A 21,042-nucleotide genomic window follows, 5' to 3' on the forward strand; every position below is an offset into this window, starting at 1 on the left:
TTAATAATTGTGTTGTCTATTTTGGAGTCAAATTAAATAAAACCCACAAGTGCACCCCACCACCCCATCAGGAGCTGATGGATTTTACTGGTTACACTAATACTGATCCTAACATAAAAGGGGAGAACAATTCTGGATGCCAAGTCAGGCAACCAGGAAGATATAGCAGGGAACGGAAACCATAAGCAAGCACAGGACAGAGAGCCACTGCCAATTTCAAATCAATGGAAATTAGTCCATTTAAAAAAAAAAAAATCAGGTGTGGCTCATTTGGGTACTGAAATTTTAAATATTTTTTCAAGTTCCATTTTTAGACATCCTAAAGGGCTTTCTGCTCCTTTGGAAGGGACTGAATGCAGGTCAATATACTCAAGTCCAGCCCTACATCCTCTCTGGGCACATCCCTTCCTGCAACCTCCTCCATTTCAGCTCTGCAGCAGCTGTCGATGCTGAACCCCTTCTCACAGCGACTGGGGTCCAGCATGCCTATGAATTCCCACGGAGCAGTGCACAAGAGTGAGGTCATGGTACTACCACAGAAGAGACAGTGCAAGTGAGCATCACCAGTGAAATGAATGATACGCAAAGGGCTGGCAAACGCACAAGCTCAAAGAATCCCTTTCTGTTATAGCAGTCGTGGGGACAGAACTTTCAGCTGGGAAGTGTTTTTTCAATTGGACAGTGCCCCTTTGACTACTTCTGCTGGCTCCAGGAGGAGACGCCAAATATTCTGAAAAATTCTGCATTAACTCAGAAAGAGAATGGAGAGATTGAAAATGCTGAAAAGGAAAGGACCAGGCCAGCCCTTCCTTGGTCCCCATGAGATGGGGGGCTCTCTTCCAGCAGCAGTTGGCCACAGCCTCAGGCAAAGTAAACAAAAACACATACTGACAGCACTCACACCCTGTAACAGCAACCAAGAAAACTACCTAGGCACATGAGACTAGATCAGACACAGAAGATCACCAGTGCTAGCCAGTGTGCTGTATGGGGGTCTCAGGTTAAAGACTGTCCTGTCACAGAGCCTGATCAAGAGCCCACTGAAATCCATGGGAGTGCAGCCAGTTTGGGTAGCGAGTGAACCTGAAGTGAGGCCAGAGACTCCAGCCAGTGGGAGAAGCAGCAGCCAAAGCAAGGTCCTCTGGACAGTCATAGAACTTTCTCTGCCAGGTGCTCATTGGCTGTTTGTTCCGACCTTCTCCCTCCCTCCTTGTCCTTTCACCTCTGCGTCACACCTCCTGCCCTTACCTACAGGATGGTAACAGCAGACAAGAGGCACCTGCTGTTTGGTCTACAGGGAGCACCTCCAAACTCCAGACGTGCAGAGGTGAAGGGACAGACACCCACCGGGCAGCACAGGATTCGGAGGGCTGTGGTGGGGACTGAGTATGTTGGATCCCTTGTCTGCCTTTCTCTCGCCAGAAAAATGGGTTGCACAGGGCAATTTTTTCCCTTTAATTTGCAGACCAGCTCTCTGGACAGGTAGCTCCATCAGTCAAGTGAGGCCCTGCTGGCTCTGCAAGTGCGAATAGGCAGGAACATGATTAGAAGTTGTAGAGTGGCTGGGACTTAACGATGGACTTGTCTAATTTCAGGAACACCTCAGTCCCATCTACACTGCCACTTTCACCATTTAGTAACCGCGCAGGGGACAACCGTGTTGGAATTGAGTCCCCTGGTTTGGTTACAGATGTAGCATAGACTAGCCTGAAGCTCCAAGTGTTTAGGCAGCAGACATAATCCTGAAGAAGAAGCTGACAGGGAGCCATTCCCAGGGCTCCCACACCCTCCAAGGCACCTGTCAAACAAACATGGGCGTTTCCAGGCTTGAAAGGAAACTAAGCCACAGGAAATCTGGTCAGGGAGAACAGTGCATTACAAGTCAATTTCCTTAGGAGTCCTGATCTCACCAATACACAATTGCCAGTGTCAATAAGAGAAGACATTTCAGGTGCAATTCGCTAAAGTGCTCAGCATTGGCCTAACTCTGCTCCCATTGAAGTCAATGGTAAAACTCCCATCGATTTCTAGGGCAGCAGAGCTACGTGGATGCTGAGTGTTTCCTAAAATCTCACCCTCTGTTTTTATTAATCCTGGTTTCTACTGGATGGATTTTTGGGGCAAACAAGGCGGCACCGACTTCCAACTATTCAGAAGTCACGCTGTCCCTGATCCTTGTCTCACCTTTAGGAATTGCCACCGGGCATTAAAACAAGCTGTTGAAACAGATAGACAAGAAAAACTGGCAAATCAATAAGTTATTTTCTTTGGTGTATTTTAGCTTCAAACTAGCACAGCATATAGGCCTGAGATTCACAAGATCTGAACTGTACTTAAAAAAAAAAGTATCAATCCTTATGTCACTGGTCAGCAAGTAGCTACTGCCGTTACTAATAAACTGTTTATTCTGCAGGTGTTACTCTGGAGAAGTATTTTAGGAGGAAAAGGAGAGATTAATTTATCAACCTGAAATGGCCTACAATAAATCACCTGCTAGGGCAGCATTTTAATTTCTCTGCAAAATTAACCGACAGTAGGTGGGATTTTCTAAACTCTGCACATGCAATCATCCACCCAATGTGCACTGCACAATTGTCACAGATAGATATGGAAATCGAGTCGCTTAGCATGCAAGCAGCCAGAGAGATGCATTTGAGGAGTATCTGCACACTTGATAAGATTAGTCCATAGGTGTGACTGTTGGCAGAAACCTCAGTTTCCTCTGAGCTCTCTCTCTGCTTTGATGTTTTAATGATGCCCATGCTAATTTCAGTCCCTGCTGTGCCAGTTTGCCTTTGCTGCTGCTGCTGGAGTCTCTACCACTGCTGCAGTCAGATGCATCACTTATCTTCCACTATTTACCATGCTTTCTTCAATTGCTACCGTAACTAATGTGATTTGCTTTAAAAGCTTCCTTCTCTTAAGATCGCTCCAGTCTAAAGAGAGAGATCAAAAAATGAGAGCAGACTCTTAGGGCTAGGACACTGCATGTTTTTATGCTTCACTGGGCCTCAGACTTAAATAGCTCCTTCTACCTCCCAGACTGGCAGCTCCCCATCTCCTTCCTTCCAACCCTTAACTGCAGAAAAGCTCTGCTATTGAGCTAAAGGCTGCGTGACTCCACCCTGGGCCTATGGCTTGGCAAAGGCAGGCAATTAATCGCGCTGATTCTTACAGAGACGATTTGAATCATCCCTTCAGTACAATGTTCACTACTAGAACCCAGCCTGGAAACCAATAGGTGGGTATTAACTAGGGCTGCCAACTCTGACTAAAGCTATTCCAGGACATTCCTTCTTCCCACCACCCCCCACATGACAATGTTATTTTCTTAAAATATCCTATTAAAATCTCCCAGATTGCTTTCAATAGTCACGGGAAGGGCTATGCAGATTTTGGGAGACTCCAGGCTAACCCCGGAGGGTTGGCAACACTACTATTAAATACCAAACAGCAGTGGAATGCCCTGTTCCCACCTCCGTAAACAACGGGTTATAGATGGGAGGGAAGAAACCAAATGGGACTGGGGCAGTGGAGCAAGTGAAAAACTTCTCAGACAACAGGAGCAATCCGTGGGTTGACAGCAAACCTCAGGGAAGCAACGAAAGCCTGATGGCATTAAAAAAAATAAAGCCAGGACACTTGTTGGCACATTTGTTAGGGTCAAGAAGCCGAAATACACTCACTCTTCCCCCAGTGCCATTAATGCCAACTTCTGCCTCAAGCAGGTCAGAGAGCAGAGGGTTTTTCTGCCCAGTAACTGCGTGCTGTGAATGGAAGAGTAACGGCGCAGCTGAAAACTAAGCAGAAGAACAGTTCTGGTCATGTGTACATTCACCATTCCTTTTGCCTTTTCACTCTCAAACATTCAGTGCATTCGCTGTGATGCTCCACAGCATTGTTTGCTCCCAGGGAACACAGGGCACATGCTACCACCACAAGGCGGCAATTTGGATCAAAGCAGTTAAAGAGCTCTACCTACCTAATGGTAAGCCCACATTTATCGTGCACTTCCTACTTCTCAGAGGGGTAGCCGTGTTTGTCTGGTTCTGTAGAAGCAGCAAAGAATCCTGTGGCACCTTATAGACTAACAGACGTTTTGCAGCATGAGCTTTCATGGGTGAATACCCACTTCTTCAGATGCAAGTAGTGGAAATTTCCAGGGGCAGGTATATATAAGCAAGCAAGAAGCAAGCTAGAGATAACGAGGTTAGATCAATCAGGGAGGATGAGGCCCTGTTCTAGAAGTTGAGGTGTGAAAACCAAAGGGAGGAGAAACTGGTTCTGTAATTGGCAAGCCATTCACAGTCTTTGTTTAATCCTGAGCTGATGGTGTCAAATTTGCAGATGAACTGGAGCTCAGCAGTTTCTCTTTGAAGTCTGGTCCTAAAGTTTTTTTGCTGCAGGATGGCCACCTTAAGATCACCCATGGGAAGGAGACTCTGGAAAAATTCCACCACAATTTCAACAGCTTCCACCCCTCCATCAACCTCAGCCTGGACCAATCTACACAGGAGGTCCACTTCCTAGACACCACGGTGCAAATAAGTGATGGTTACATTAACACCACCCTATACCGAAAACCTACTGACCGCTATGCCTACCTTCATGCCTCCAGCTTCCATCCCGGACACACCACAAGATCCATTGTCTACAGCCAAGCACTGAGATACAACCGTATCTGCTCTAACCCCGCAGACAGAGACCAACACCTAGAAAATCTCCACCAAGCATTCTCAAGACTACAGTACCCACACGAGGAAATAAGGAAACAGATCAGCAGAGCCAGACGTGTACCCAGAAGCCTCCTACTGCAAGACAAACCCAAGAAAGAAACCAACAGGACTCCACTGGCCATCACATACAGTCCCCAGCTAAAACCCCTCCAACGCATCATCAGGGATCTACAACCCATCCTGGACAATGATCCCACACTTTCACAGGCCTTGGGTGGCAGGCCAGTCCTCGCCCACAGACAACCTGCCAACCTGAAGCAGATTCTCACCAGCAACTGCACACCGCACCATAGTAACTCAAGCTCAGGAACCAATCCATGCAACAAACCTCGATACCAACTCTGCCCACATATCTACACCAGCAACACCATCACAGGACCTAACCAGATCAGCCACACCATCACCGGTTCATTCACCTGCACGTCCACCAATGTAATATATGCCATCATATGCCAGCAATGCCCCTCTGCTATGTACATCGGCCAAACTGGACAGTCTCTAAGGAAAAGGATAAATGGACACAAATCAGACATTAGGAATGGCAATATACAAAAACCTGTAGGAGAACACTTCAACCTCCCTGGCCACACAATAGCAGAGCTTAAGGTGGCCATCCTGCAGCAAAAAAACTTTAGGACCAGACTTCAAAGAGAAACTGCTGAGCTCCAGTTCATCTGCAAATTTGACACCATCAGCTCAGGATTAAACAAAGACTGTGAATGGCTTGCCAATTACAGAACCAGTTTCTCCTCCCTTGGTTTTCACACCTCAACTGCTAGAACAGGGCCTCATCCTCCCTGATTGATCTAACCTCGTTATCTCTAGCTTGCTTCTTGCTTGCTTATATATACCTGCCCCTGGAAATTTCCACTACTTGCATCCGAAGAAGTGGGTATTCACCCACGAAAGCTCATGCTGCAAAACGTCTGTTAGTCTATAAGGTGCCACAGGATTCTTTGCTGTTCCTACTTCTCGTCTACACAAAGCAGCACACCTCAGCCTGTTTCCACTGAGGAACTGAGTTTTAAACACATCCTCGCAACATGGATATACTCCCATTTTCTATCACTGCAGCCAGGTGACCCGAACAAACATTTCGAACATTGAAATGAAAATCTGGGGCCCTGCAGGGAAAACCAGGCAGATGTCTCTTTATGTGGTTTGTAACATTTAAAACTGGACTGGATAAGCAAGATGATGTGCCTTAGGGTATGGCTACACTTGCAGGTGTGCAGCGCTGGGAGTTACAGCTGTCTTCGTACAGCTGTGTAGGGAAAGCGCTGGTGCGTGGCCACACTCACAGCTACCAGCGCTGCAGTGTGGCCACATTTGCAGCGCTGTTGGGAGTGATGCATTATGGGCAGCTATCCCAGCATTCAAGTGGCAGCAACGTGCTTTTCAAAAGAGGGGCGTGGGGTGGAGTGTGACAGGGAGCGGGGGAGAGAGAGAGAGTGGATTTTTGGAGCCGACACTGTGTATCAGCTCCCTGCCTTGCAAAATCTGAAAATTTCCCTGACCCCTCATTTACTCTTAACTGCAAACAGCCTGCAGACCAGATAAGCAGCTGCTCCAACAGACTCCCTTTCTCCCCCCAAGCAAACACTCATCCCCCTGCCTGCCTCATTCACAGCAAGGTAGTGGGTTATCTCAATTGATTGTTCACAGTCAGTTACAGATTGATCACAGCAAACAGGAGCTGTGTTTGTTTTTTTAGATAAGCAGCTCCTGGAGCCCCGAGTTCACAACAAAACAAAGAGAGGCATCATAACAAAACAAAGAGTAATTTAGTTAAAAGCATTCTGGGATATCTCCTAATACCCTGGAGGCCAATAACAGCGCTGGTGTGTGGCCACACTTTACGAGCAGCACTGCAGCACCAGTGCTGCAATCGTTATACCCCAAGCAGACCCAGGTGTATAGCCAGCGCTGCAGCCAGGGAGTTGCAGCGCTGGATGTGCCCTGCAGGTGTGGACAGTTACTAATTGCAGCGCTGGAAAGCCTCCACCAGCGCTGCAACTCTCAAGTGTAGCCATACCCTTAGAGAGCAATGCTGCATTGGACGCTGGCAAGCAGGTTCCATGAAGCAAGAGGAATTAGAGATAGAGAATTAACCCATCACTCAATTACCATGAGAAACAACCAATGTCCCCTGGCAGAGCAGAGATCTCTGCAGGTGTCCTAACCTGGGAAGCAGCCATTTGTTAACATTTTACAAGAGGCATACACAGCTGAGCAGCAGTGGCTCTGCCCCCTATCACTGGGAGCTGACTCTCACCACTCCAGCAGGGCACATTCCTCTCACACATTGTTCCTGGGGCCAGGAGGAACAGAGTCTGGCTACTTAAATGCTGATCACTCCTTCCCCTCAACCCATATATGCACACAGGCCGCAGGCTAAGTCACCAAGCACAAGCTAGTCTGTCTGCAGCCAAGAGAGCTGCACTGCAGTAGCTGTGGATGGAGAGAAACAAACCACTTAGCTTTAGGCAATACCTCTGACTCTCTCAGCATAAGTTCAGAGTTAAGGCCTCATTATGCATCCTCTTGCCACAATTACTTGCATCTTGGACTGGGGGGAACTGATGCTAAGCATTTTAACCCTTGGGAGGACAGGCACAGAATTCAGCAGTGATAGCAGTGACATGCTGCCTCACTGGCTGGCAGGCAGGTAAAGGGATAGACAAAGTATTTAAAAATAAAACTAGGGGGGACGGGGGACCATGTGCTCCCACAAAGACTAAAGTAATAGGGCACAATGGATTCCTCCAGCTGGGATTCATGGGTGGCTGACAGTTGCTTTGCCTCATTTGCTGGGTCTCCTGTGATCTCACACACATTCCAGTTCATTCTGTGACGATGCTGATCTACTCAGAGTTCCTTAAGAATCAACTTCAAACACAGAGCTTGAAAGAACTCAGATCCCTTAGCATTTTTGTCCAGAACCTCCAGGTCCAGATCTCAAGTAGGCTGGAAGATCTGCTTCTTTTCTCCCTGGACAACGTTCTGCCAGGCCTAGCATGGATGGGCAAGGAAGCAAGGAACCTCCATGAGCAGGAACTGAAAGGTAGCTTGAATTTCTGTCAAGGTCACAGGCTTGTCTGATCTCAAAGCTAAGTGGGTTTTGCGGTTGATTTATCTATTCTAAAAAGAAACAGGAGACTGACCCCAGTCATTTCAAACCTAGCAGGACTGCCTCTATTGTACTGGCTTCCTCCTAGTTTTCCTACTGTTAGTGTGCGCTGGAGTTCTGTGTTCAACGACCACTAACAGTCATGACTGTGCCAAGTGGTGCTTCAAGAGACAAGTAAAAGAGAAACTTTGCTTCCTTAAAAAACATGCAAGGGTTTGCCCTGGGGGAGAGGAGGTTTCTCCCTTTGCCTACTGCCTTCCCCACCACTTGCTTCTCTCCCCCTAACCCTCACTTCTCAACTTCACATGGTCCCCACTGCTTCACACACAAGCTCATCCCCAGATTTCCTTCCTTAGTCCTGCTTCCTTGGGCTTGTCATTTTGCTACGGCTGGTCTCTAGTAACAAGGATTCTGTTATTTTGGCCAACCAGTTTCTGCAGTGACGGCTCTTAAAATACATCACAAGTGACTGTTCAAATGGAGCAGTGCAACATTCGGAAAGATTTCAACTTCCAACAGATTGGGCTCTGGGGAATGATAAAACTTTGATCAAGAAGCACTGCAATGGAGCTAGAAGGCAGATGGAACAAGAACAGGAGTCAAGTACCAGAGGGGTAGCTGTGTTAGTTTGGATCTGTAAAAGCAGCAAAGAGTCCTGTGGCACCTTATAGACTAACAGACGTATTGGAGCATGAGCTTTCGTGGGTGAATACCCACTTCGTCAGATGCATGTCCGACGAAGTGGGTATTCACCCACAACAGCTCATGCTCCAATACGTCTGTTAGTCTATAAGGTGCCACAGGACTCTTTGCTGCAAGAACAGGAGAGGCAGCTGGGATAGAATTGAACTGTGCCAGGCTTAAAGCCCACGGTCTGTGGAGATGTGAGAAATAATAAATAAAGATGCTTCCCCAACTACTGCATGACTCAACTGGGGAGAGGTTTGCACAGGCTAAGCATTTTTCGGAAAGCCTAATCCATTACACAGCATGCTATTTACATTTGGGAGAGTGCTTTGCTTCCTGACCCCTTTTAGATTTGCTCACCGAATAGCCATCAGCAGGCTGCTTCACTTTTAATTACCTTAAAAGGCAGGCGGTCCACAGCTTCGGTCTCCTGCATACAGAGCTGAGCGGCTGTTCTGCAGTGATGTCTGCAGGAGGACGGACAGACCTCAGAACAGTGGCAGGAGAACACTATAAAGCAGGGGTCGGCAACCTTTCAGAAGTGCTGTGCCGAGTCTTCATTTATTCACTCTAATTTAAGGTTTCATGTGCCAGTAATACATTTTAATGTTTTTAGGTCTCTTTCTACAAGTCTATAATATATAACTAAACCATTGGTGTATGTAAAGTAAATAAGGTTTTTAAAATGTTTAAGACGCTTCATTTAAAATTAAATTAAAATGAAGAGCACCCCGGACTGGTAGCCAGGACCCAAGCAATGTGAGTGCCACTGAAAATCAGCTCATGCCATAGGTTGCCTACCCCTGCTATAAAGAGAAGTCATTAGTCTCATGACAGCCTCTGGAGCCATCCTGCCTGGTGTTCCAAGCAAAGTCCCAGGACGCAGGGACGCCCAAACTCTAGTCCTGGATCTGACACAGACGTTGGGCAAATCACAACCTCTCTGCCTCAGACTCCCCATTTCCGAAAAAGCACAGAATTGTCCGAGAAGCAGGGAGTGGAGAGCTCTTTGGGGCATTACTAGTGTTACTCAATACTGCTGTGTTCAGAGCTACTGTGGTCAGGGGCTAACTTAAACCTACCTTCTGCACAGGGTGTTGGGCACTCCTTGAAGATGAGAAGTGCCAGCTAAACACTAAGTATTATTATACCCCAAACAGGACAGCCGGTGTCAGGGTAAGACTTTGGTAGAAATTCAAACTCTGCCTAACACCTAGAAGCAATTCAAGCAGAACCCATAGTGCATGATACAAAAATGCTTTGCAATAAAATTAACTTTCATAAAGTTAGCATCTTCCATCTAGCCCAGTGGTTCTCAATCCACAGGCCACTTGAGGCCTAATCAGCGCACAGCTGTGACCCATGGGACATCCTCGGGGCCATACAGATAGCATATATATCAGGGGTCTCAAACTCAAATGACCACGAGGGCCACATGAGGGCTAGTTCATTGGCCCGAGGACCGCATCACTGACAAACTCCCACTTGCTGCCCCCGGCCTGCCCCCCTTCCACCCTTTCCATGAGGCCCCACCTTTCCCTGCCCCCATTCCAACCGCTTCCCTGAAGTCCCCACCCCAACTCCGCCCCCTCCCTGCCCCCAGAGGGTGCATGGGAAGTGTGGCGGGGTTCAGGGCAGGGAGTTGAACTTCAGCAGGAGGTTGGGGTGAAGACAGGGGGCTCAGGGTGCAGGGGGGGTGTGGGATGCAGTAGGGGGCTCAGGGCAGGGGGTTGAGGTGCAGGGAGGGGGCTCAGGGCAGGGGGTTGGGGTGCAGGAGGGCTGCCGGCCCCGGCCCGGCAGCAGCGCACACCAGGGCCAGGGCAGGCTGCCGGCCCGAGAAGTAGCTGGAACCATGTCCCTGTGGCTTCTGGGGGAGGGGGGGATGCAGGGCTCTGCGTGCTGCTTGCTGCGCCTCCAGGTACCTCCCCCGAAGCTCCCATTTGGCCGCGGTTCCCTGTTCCCGGCCAATGGGAGCTGACGGGGGACGGTGCCTGGAAGCTAGGGCAACACACAGATGGAGCTCTCTGCTTCTCCCACCTCCCACCCCCACCCCCCGGGATGTGATGCCAGCTGCTTCAGGGAGCGGCGCGCCGCTCGAGGGGGGCAATTCTGCGGCTGTAGTTTGCCCACCCCTGGCCTGGAGGTGGGCCAGGGGGGCGGGCGTGGGCCACTTGGTGGGCTGCAGGAAATAGCCCCGTGGGCCACATGCTGCCTGTGGGCCACGTGTTTGAGACCCCTGATATATATTGTGTGGATGTGGCCCACATAACAGAGAGAGCTGCATATGCGGCCCGCAATAGTAAATAGGTTGAGAATCACTAATCTAACCCACAGAATAGCAAACATGATATGACAGCCAACCCCAAGTTCAAAGAGACAACGAGTGGTAAGTTCTAACTTTGCAGCACAAAGCGCCTTGCTGGGGAATAGCATCGACAGCTGCCCAGCCTCAGGGTCAGCTAGGTAGAGAGGGGGACGGTGGACGCAGGCAGGTAGGGTCAGCCTGGCACCGTATCAATCCATTTCTCTGCTAACATTTCCATTAAATTTCAGGCCATTTTAGCAATGCCAGCCTATGACAGAATAGCTGAACGTGCCTGCTTTCATTACTCATTTGCTGAGCTTGCTAACCAAATATGAATGGAGCATAAATATTTTTAAATAAGCGTCACTGCACTAGATGTGCTCAGGACAGCAATGGGTTGGTTTTCTAATATGCTCCTTTCTCCCTAATCTGGTAACTCAGACACCATTCCTGATGCAGACACACTTGGAATGGTATTGCAACCAAAGATGGAATGCCCCATCCTCAGCCTCCTCCCTTCCCCATTCCCCTATGCCAACTCCCATTTAGGCCCCCAACTCTCCTCTCAGATCCACACAATAGATCTCGATCCTCCTATTCTGCTCTCCCTACATATGCAGAACGGGAAAGCAGAATACTAGAATACGGCCTCCAGTTATCTCGTAGGTATCACTTTCAAAAAGGGGAAATCTGGACCGAAGACTACCCTAGTTATCCTAGGCCTCCAGCACTCTAGCACCTCACCATTTAATTTCTTATCCTAAAGAGTCCCCTGTGAGGCAGCGTAGTGCTGCTAGCCCCATTATGCCCCAGTTCCCCACATGGACAGACAGAGGAAGTGCTTTGCCGTAAGGTCAGACAGGGAAGTCAGTGGCAGAGCAGCAATTCAATCTAGGTCTTCCACGACCCAGGGAAGCATCTCAACCACGAGCTCCTCCTCATTGCAGGAGCTCCCCCTTTCTGACTCCTTAAGAGAATTGAAGAGGCTATCCTCAGCCCAAGAGTCAAACCCAGTATCAGAGCACTGGCTCACTAGAAGGACTCAATTGGCAGCAATCATACCTTCATCAGTGGGTCTTGCCGCTTTGTGCATGATAGATAGCGCCAACTGCTATTATCCCTCAACTCAACAACTCCTAGTAAACTGGTTAAATAGATCTCTCCATTTCCTGTAACCATCCTGCTCAGACACGGTCAGGCATTTCTGATGGGTAAAAAGCCGTTTGCCAATTTTCTCCGCTGTACTACAAGAGCTACACACAATTTAAGGACTGATGATGATTCCAGGTTAGCTGCTAGCAATTCTACACAATCTCTGTTGATCAGATTCTAAGTCCCATGGTCTACACCTATTCCCCTCTCTACTGTCAGGAACTTGGGCTATACACAGTCCCCCACAAAAATCACTCTCGGAAGATTCACACAGGAAAACCAGAACTCCTGCCCTGCAGATAAGGGGAGCTCACAGTTAAATCCTCACATGCAGTTCCCCATGGGGTCCTCAAGTTCTACAGCAACACATCATGCAGATAAAGATATCCCATTCAGTCTCTGCAGTGATGACATGAGTACAGCTCTCATAAGTGGTGACGAATGTATCCTCACTGAGATCACCAGTTGCAAATAATACAACACTGAATCAGCTGCACTGACGGGAAAGAGTGGGCACCCTGCTTATGCATAAACCTTACTGAATTGATCTTACCAAGAGCCCCGTGAGCCAGGCAAGGGTTATCCCTTGATACAGAGAAGGAAATTGCAGTGCAGAGAGATTAAGAGCTTTATTTTCAAAGATGCCGAGAACACTCAGCTCCCACTAATTACTCTGAAGGGGTGGGCGATCAGAACTTCTGAAAATCAGGCCCCAGGTGACTCTGCCCAAGGTCACAGTGAGTCAGTGACAGAGCTGGGAACAGAACTTGGAACGCCTGACTTCCAACCCATGGTTTAGTCACAAGACCGTCCTTGTGGTTCCCAACGTTCAGCCTCTACCTGGAAAATCCCTGGGTATTGCAACACACCAGGGCACATGGAAGCAAGCAGAATCTGCTCAACATTACCAGCATGACTTGCACTAGTTCCTCACCCAGCATGGAAAGAATACAAAACTAACACCGAGCACAGAGAGAGACTGACTCCCATATGAGAGGTTGAAGGGGACAATGGAACATCCTGGTATAACTGGGTATGATAATCTTAACAAGAGAAAGCAAAACAGCTGATTGGTCATAAATTCATTACTCCTCCTGCTCCATGGGTAGCAATAACTAGTCAGTTTCCTATTATGCACTCCGGGTCAAACTCTGTGCAGCACCTCCACCAGGTACCCCAGCGAAGGCCTCAGCACACAGGTGGGGGTGCAGAGGTGGCTTTATGGGTCTTAGGGTCTGATGTGGGGGGGAAAGTAGCCCCTTGTGCGAGTCTGAGTACACCCTAGCTGCTCTAACTTACGCAGCGCAACTCATATAGCACCAAGAGCTATGTGCCTGCTCTCTCCTGACCCCTGCACATCCCCTTATGCTGGGGTCTGCACAGAGGACAGCATAGGGCTGTTTTTAGTGGCCCTCTGCAGTGTGCACACCACAGGAGCCAGTCGCAGCTCCTTTTCAGCCCCTCTATACAGATCGAGAAGTATGTAGGAACTGGTGAGGCGAGGCACAGAATCGGTCTCTAACATTTACCCCCACAAATTCATTGAGAGCTACAGTGCAGATTTCATGCATTTCCACATGCCCTGGCACTACTGCAGAGAACACACCCTTGCGATGCTGAGGGATCGAGCATACAGAGCACTGGCCAGAAGAGAACACAGATACAGTGCACACTGCTGTATTCTATTACAGGATAAACAGACATCTTTCGACAGCTGATTTTGAAGTCTCCACCTGATGGAGCCAAAGACAAGCCTGCCCGTCACCCCAAAGAGAAACATGCCCTGAACCCTGCTGCCCTAGCAAGAAGCTAATGGACTGGCACGGATTAACATCTGCAGTGCAGGTTTTACAATGGTCAGCTAATCAGTAATGCAGCCTGCTCTGGGACATATTGCAGTTAGGGCTATGGAAAACCTACCAAAAAGGTTCTGTAGTAAGTTAGCAGGCAAATCAATGCCTTGTTCCATTTATTTATTTCATAAATATGAGCTACCGAAAGTTACCTTTTGATATCTCAAAACCAAAACATGCCACAGATTGATTTGCTCCACTCAATTTTAACCCAAAATAGAAAGAACAGAAACTGGAAAAAATTCTAAAGGACAAGAAACCAGGGATGTGAAAGCCATAGAACAACTGCGACCAGAAGAAACGCAGTCTAGGATCTGGTCCGAGTGAACACCTTCACTTACTCTCTCTACATCTGGGGCCAGCTCCCGAGCAGCTGTAAGTCGCAGTCCTCCACTGACTAAGTGAAGCTGAGCCCATTTACACTAGCAGAGGATCTGGCTCCGGCATTTTGCTCACCCTATCCAATGCTGCTGTCAGGTAATGGAAGGAGAAAGCAGCCATTTGGCTGACTCAGCCCTGGCCCACGCTACAAACATATGTATAAAGACGCCGCTCAGGGGTGTGGACAAGGCAGTTATACCAACCAAACTCCTGCATAGATAGCGCTATGTCGGGAGGGCTTCTCCCATCAACTGAGCTGCCGCCTCTCGGGAAACTCTCCCTTCAGCACAGCGTGACAGCAGCACAGCTGCACCGCTAAGTGTAAACAAGCCCTCAGGGATGTTGCTCTTCTGAGGTTATGTCTACACTACAGCTTATGTTGGCATAACTTCTGTCTCGGGGGGGTGGGAGGGAATAAATCACCCCCAAGTGACATAAGCTGCACTGACGTAAGCACCAGTGTGGACAGCGGTATGTTGGCAGGAGAGCTCCTCCGGTTGACATAGCTACTGCCACTGGCGGGGGGCTGGAGTAGTTAAGCCGACGGGAGCGCTCTCTCCCAGTGGCTTAGAACGGCTACATTCGAGAGCTTACAGCAGCGCTGCTGCATTGATGCAGGTCCGCTGCTGTAAGCTCTCTAGAGACTAAAGGCACAGCTACACTAAAGAGACTGCTGAGGAAAAGCTCAAGCACCCCAATAAGGAACAAACTCCCAGACTAGGAACAATCCTACACCCACTCACCGCCTCACTGAAAAAGGCTACGCTAACGGTCCAAAGCACTGCCATTTACAAGTATTACTGCAGCATCTGGGGCAGTTATCCTGCTCTTGGATGTTTCTATAGCACCCATCACCCAGTGGGGTCTCCTTCCTGTAGGATTCTTTCAAGGGCAGCTGGCAAAAGCCCCAAGGAAGCAGAACAGTCTACTCCAGCAAAGCCATATTGTCAGGACGCAGCCGCAACATCCAAGAGACCTGACAGAGAACAGCAAACCAGATACCAGCACTGCATCAGGCCAGACTGACTGTGAACCCCTTACTGCCACTGCGAAGCGGTTACTGGCTGCCTGCACAAGTGACTGCTCCCCAATGGAAACAAGTGGGTCCCATAGAAATACCACTGAAGAAAATAAAAGGCATCAGAATTCTGCTCTTTTAAAATGTCAGCTGTGTTCACTCCGCACCCGGCAGTCTATTCTGAGCAGCCGCATTCCAGGAGCCCCTAGCAGGATTTTCCATCGGCTGCAGCACGGTCTTCTCCGTTATAGCAGGATCGGCCACACCCATGGAGAAAAGACGCTGACAAGGGAGGGAAACAAGGTAGCGCAAAGAAATGGAATTAAATAGAACTTACCATCTTCAATGACGACTTTGATGAGACGGATCGAGCCATTCCGGGCCTTGGCAAAAAAGTCCTTTAACTCTGTGGTGGCTAAAAGAACCAGAAACATCGTGATCAGACTTAGTAGACAAACCAAATGTTATTCTGCTCTTCAAACCAAGTAAGGGGAAGGTGGGAGGGGACAAAAACTAAAAAAGAACTAAATGGGAGAGAGTAAAAAAATCCCTGATGGTAAAAATGGACAGAATAAAAACAAAGCAGCTGATTTCACTTGCTGTGTGACCTACACTGTGGAGGATACGAAGTCCTGTCTCTCAGAGGTTTCAGAGTTAAATACTGGCAGGGAGCACATGTGATCCAGAGAACTTGATACTTGGACTGGGTGAACATAATCACCCAAATTTAGATGATAGTTTGGCTGGGGCAGGGAGGGCAGGCTCCAGTGTCAGTTTATTAAGTGTGCAGCGCAGGGGAGGAGGGTGGCTGGAAGGTGTGATGATGGGCAGAGGCAGCTCTGTTGTGTTCAGACACTTGCCTTGGTTACGTTTTGCTTTGGATGCTGTATGCCAGAGCGTGTGACTTCCAGCAGGAAGGCTGCATAACACAGAAGCTGCCAGAATGTTACAGGAATCGGAACTGTAGCCACTTTGAATTTCACTCTCTGCTTGTCCCAACGTGACCCCTCAAGGATGAGCTGTGATAAACTTTGGGAACTGAGGACTCAGATTCTGCAGAATGGAGACCTGTTTGTGTGTTAGGCTTTCCCCCAGGGCCTGAGCAGCTTTGGTTATAAAAGAATAACGAAGGCCAGTTTGGCCTAATCAATTGGTAGCAGGTTTAAAACAAACACAAGAAAGTATTTTTTCATGCAACGCATTGTCAACCTCTGGAACTCCTTTCCAGAGGGTTTTGTGAAGGCCAATACTATAACAGGGTTCAAAAGGGAGCTAGATAGATTCATGGAAGATAGGTCCATCAATGGCTATTAGCCAGGATGGGCAGGAATTGTGTCCCTAGCCTCTGTTTGCCAGAAGCTGGGACTGGGTGACGGGGCATGGATTACTTGATGAATTCCTAGGATGCCTTCCCTTCCTCCCACCAACCAAGGTTACCGGTGACTGTGGATACTGTGATAGACCCAGGCCAGTTGGGTCCAGCAGAATAGCAGAAGGCAGATATACTGGCCACTGGATTAACAGTTTTCTGTTCACTGACTGACCAGAGCAGGGGCTGCTCCAGGCTAATGAGAACACCTGACTAATTAACCTGCAAAGAGTCAGGTGAGGCCATTAAGTTAATGTGACCACCTGACCCTAATTAAGGCCCTGCTGATACTATAAAAAGGGCTCACTCCAGTCAAGCAGAGGGGAGCCAGAGGAGAGGAAGTGCGGCTGAAGGGCTGGTTAATGAAGATACCCCCAAACCATCGTTAATGGAGCCCTAAGGTAAGGGTGAAGAAGGAGAGCTGTGGGGAAGTGGCCCAGGGAAATGTAGCAACTCTGGCAGTGAAAGGTTGGCTGCCAACAGCTGCTACCATTAGGGTCCCTGGGCCGGAACCCGGAGTAGAGGGTGGGCCCAGGTTCCCCCCAACCCACCACTACAGGAATATCTCCTGGGAGGGGAAGTCAGGCCCCTGTCAGGACAGGAGGCTAAACTGTTCTGAAATGAGCTCCCAGGGACAACAGAGACTGTGGGAGTTCTCTCACCAACCTCCTTGCTGGCCTATGATGAAAAGGGCTCAGTAGACTGTAACCCTGGCCCTAGAGAGAGAAGGGCTATGTGGAGGGTCGCAGTGAGCCACTGAGGCTACCATAAACCGCCTAGAAGCGCAGGATCCAAGGGAGCAAGGTCAGAGCTCTGCCACAACACTTATCTAGTTAGAATCAAAATCCTAGGGATGCTAGCAGACAACCCCAGTCATTCATCCCAGAGGATCCTCTAGCACTTTATATGCTCTCAAACATACAAAGGAATTGCTCCACCCCAGGCCTCACTGAGAGGACACCATCTGAACTCACCAGCTGTTTAACAGCATCCAGCAACATTTGTAACAGCAGCTTAGGGCAAGAAGTGGAGAAGAGTCCCAGCCCAGTAATGACCAGAACTAGTATTTAAGCTAGGAATCTGGGGCTGGCATCCCTATTCTTGCTTGATATCTTAATAAAAATGAGCAATCAGAGCTTTAGTTACATCTAACCTGCAAGAAAGCATTTCCAGCAGACAGCGCCCCAGCCTACCTCCAACACAAGGGTTTTCTGCTGGCCTTTGAAATGCTACATGTTGGTTTCCAGGTAAAGAAGCCACCATAAATATTCAGAGAGGGGAAAGACTTGGGTTAGAAAAGGAAGTGTACCATACAGCAGTAACCTGGCCAGTATCACATCACTACTGCATGTGGCCAGTCATCCCTAGTGCACAGAGGGAACCTGGCTGCTCTGTGGAGTGATAAGACATGCCAGATGGGTAGCTGGGATCAAAGGGTACCTCAATACTGCAAAACACACCACAAACCAGGGCAGTGAGTCTCTAAGCCTGGGTCAACTGACTCAGGCTCAGACTACAGAGCTAAAAACAGCAGTGTAGACATTCCCGCTGGGGCTGCAGCCTGGGCTGAGAGACACACCCACCCACGGCCCTACACCGGGTTCCAGAGCCCAGGCTCCAGCCCCAGCAGAAACATCTACACTGCTATTTTTATCCCCATAGCACAAATCCAAGTCAGTTGACCCGGCCCAGATTTGCTGCTCTGGTGTGTTTCTGTGTTGAGTTTTTTTTTTGGTGCAGTGTAGGCATGTTCTAAGGAGCTTAATGAAGTATTAATACAAGCCTAGAGTTTGCAATTTTACTGAGGACAGATTGACAAAAGGGCCAGGGAATACCACCAACTCTGACTGCCCATTATATTTACTTATAGAAATGTAACAATGTCCTAAAGCCTGCAGCCGAATGGATCATTAGACTGGATCAATGGGATTTTTAATGCATAATGTCAATGGACAGTCACGGTTACAGGCTGCCTTTTCCAGCCTGTTCAGTTTGATTGGAGGAGGATGAAAGAAGAGGTTACTTTAAGTTCAAATATTGACTCTTCTGGACTTCTGGCTGAGGTTTCATTTGTCACCAATCACAGGAAGTGCCTACAAGGCTTACTTGTCTGCATTAGAGACTGACCACTCTGCTTTGCTCTGCTCTCTTACAGCCCAGGGTCAGAACTGCAAAGGCAGCTTCCCTTGAACTCCACAGAGTTAACCTCAGAGGCACTTATTAAACCTGAGCGACATGCAAACTGGATGTCTGCAAAGTCTGGCCCAACACCAACAGTGTTTCTAGGCTTTTTTGAGGGTGCCGTGTCTCAGAGATGGGACCAAACGGAAAGAGGGATATTTTGGACAAGAGTGGGAGGTGAAAGGAAAGGCCACTACTGTTCCAAGCATCAGGTCTTTCTAAGCACCATCTGGTCTTCCCCGGCTTAATCTTTCACTAAACATGCCAGCCAGATGGTCACAAGCCCAGATCTGTATTTTATAGCACAGGTCCAGACTGCTTGATTACGATGTGGAGCACATGCTCTTTCCCTACATGCTTCCAGGGACAAGGAACTCTCTCTGGTCTTCAAACCACTGGGAATCAGCAGCAACAACAATGGTTCTAGCTGGGGAGGACTTGTTTCCTCTCTCAGGGACATGCAAAGATCTCTGGAGCTCACCTTTCAGCCAAGTGCCTATGGTATCTCCACCAATATTGGGAAGGGCCTTTAATTTCTTCCTCCCACCCCTCTTCACTGAAGATGCACCACTCATGTTAGTTATCGGGTATATCCCAGTCCTTGCAATGGACAGCCCTTTCAAGCAGCCCAGTTAGTGTCTATATTACTCAAGTGCATCCTGTTTGGTGATTTGGATGCTGTGCACAAACACATTTCTAAGCACTTCCTTGGTAGTCAGCCTAGAACACATCAGTGCTGTAAGTGTCAATTATATGATTCTTCACCAGTCAGCTGTGCTGGTAAATCTCCATTTTGTTCCTCATGAGCCACCTCAATATCAACACTTAGATTTGTCAAGACCAAATTTTCCCCTCCCCTCCCTGGGTCACACTGCAAGTGCTCATTAAAAACCTCCTTGCCAAAGATAGATTTTAATCAGACTTTGTAACAAAGGGACTTGTTACAAAGAGGTGGCCAACAAATGCTTCAATATCCACAGGTAAGTAGCATTACAAAGGAAGCTGTCACAATCTCACTTGTTAGCAAAGAGCTGCACTGAAAGGCTGCTGGTCATGCTGAGTGCTGGCTCCAATTCCCTTCCAGCAGGGGCCATATCTCTTCCACTTGTTCCTGTTCACACAGGACCACCAGACACCTGGGTTTTACCGTAGAAACACTGCAACAAACTTTAATCCATTCCCACAGGGCTTCTTCCAAAACCTCCCGGGCAAGGAACCGCTTTTGAAGTGCAGTGGGAACTGGTGCAAAGGATTCTGGTGCACATCTCAGAACCATTTACAAGGGAACACATGGAAAGAGGTTGAGAACTCATTTGGAAATGAAACATTCACAGAAAAGCTTAGTACAGGATCTTCCTTGCAGCTGCCCATCAAACATGCCAGGGCTTCTCTTCTCTCTAATCCACAGGCAGAACTCTTGTTAAAGCAAATGCTAATTACATGCCCACGTGGACAGGCAATAACAGCCTAAAGCACTAAAATGCATTAAGATGTTACTGTTTATGTAAATTCATAACAGCGACAGTTTTCAGATGCCACAGATTAATTAATAGAAATTTCTCAGAGGCCACTAACTTCTCTCTCCCTCCACTTCCCAGTTGGAGGGAATAGGAGAGAATTCTCCATCAGGCTGGGGGCTTGGCTACACTTGAAAGTTGCAGCGCTGGGAGTTACAGCGCTGGTCATGCAGCTGTGCAGGGCCAGCGCTGGTGTGTGGCCACACTCACAGCTACCAGCGCTGGTGTGTGGCCACATTTGCAGCATTTACAGCGCTGTTGGGAGTGCTGCATTATGGGCAGCTATCCCAGCATTCAAGTGGCAACAACGTGCTTTTCAAAAGAGGGGGGTGGAGGGTGGTGTACTGTGACAGGGAGCGGGGAAGATAGAGAGTGGATTTTTGGAGCCAACACTGTGTGTTAGCTTCCCTGGATTTAAAAACCACAAAATGTTCGCGAACCCTTAGTCTTAATTGCAAACAGCCTGCATCCAATGCTGTTTCTCTGTCAAGCAAACTGCTTGCCTCTCATTTGATCGTTCACAGCCAGGTACAGATAGCTCCTGTTTGCTGTGATCAGTGTTTGTTTTTTAGATAAGCAGTTCAATGGAGCTCCGATCGGAGTTCACAACAAAACAAAGAGAGGCTGCATAACAAAACAAAGAGAGTAATTTAGTTAAAAGCATTCTGGGATATCTCCTTATTCCCTGGAGGCCAATAAAAGCGCTGGTGTGT

General features: G+C 48.4%; 1 protein-coding gene across 3 annotated transcripts in view; it reads right to left on the reverse strand.

Annotated features, from left to right (window-relative positions):
- WDR82 (WD repeat domain 82) overlaps positions 1-21,042 on the reverse strand; it is a 140,713-nt gene that overhangs the window by 34,983 nt on the left and 84,688 nt on the right. For all 3 annotated transcript variants that reach the window (XM_045023904.1, XM_045023907.1, XM_045023905.1), the window contains one exon: positions 15,600-15,677. In XM_045023904.1, the coding sequence (XP_044879839.1) occupies positions 15,600-15,677 (78 nt within the window). The remainder of the gene's footprint in view (positions 1-15,599; positions 15,678-21,042) is intronic.

This window comes from Mauremys mutica, chromosome 7, assembly GCF_020497125.1.
Source record: "Mauremys mutica isolate MM-2020 ecotype Southern chromosome 7, ASM2049712v1, whole genome shotgun sequence".
Classification (NCBI taxonomy): Eukaryota; Metazoa; Chordata; order Testudines; family Geoemydidae; genus Mauremys; species Mauremys mutica.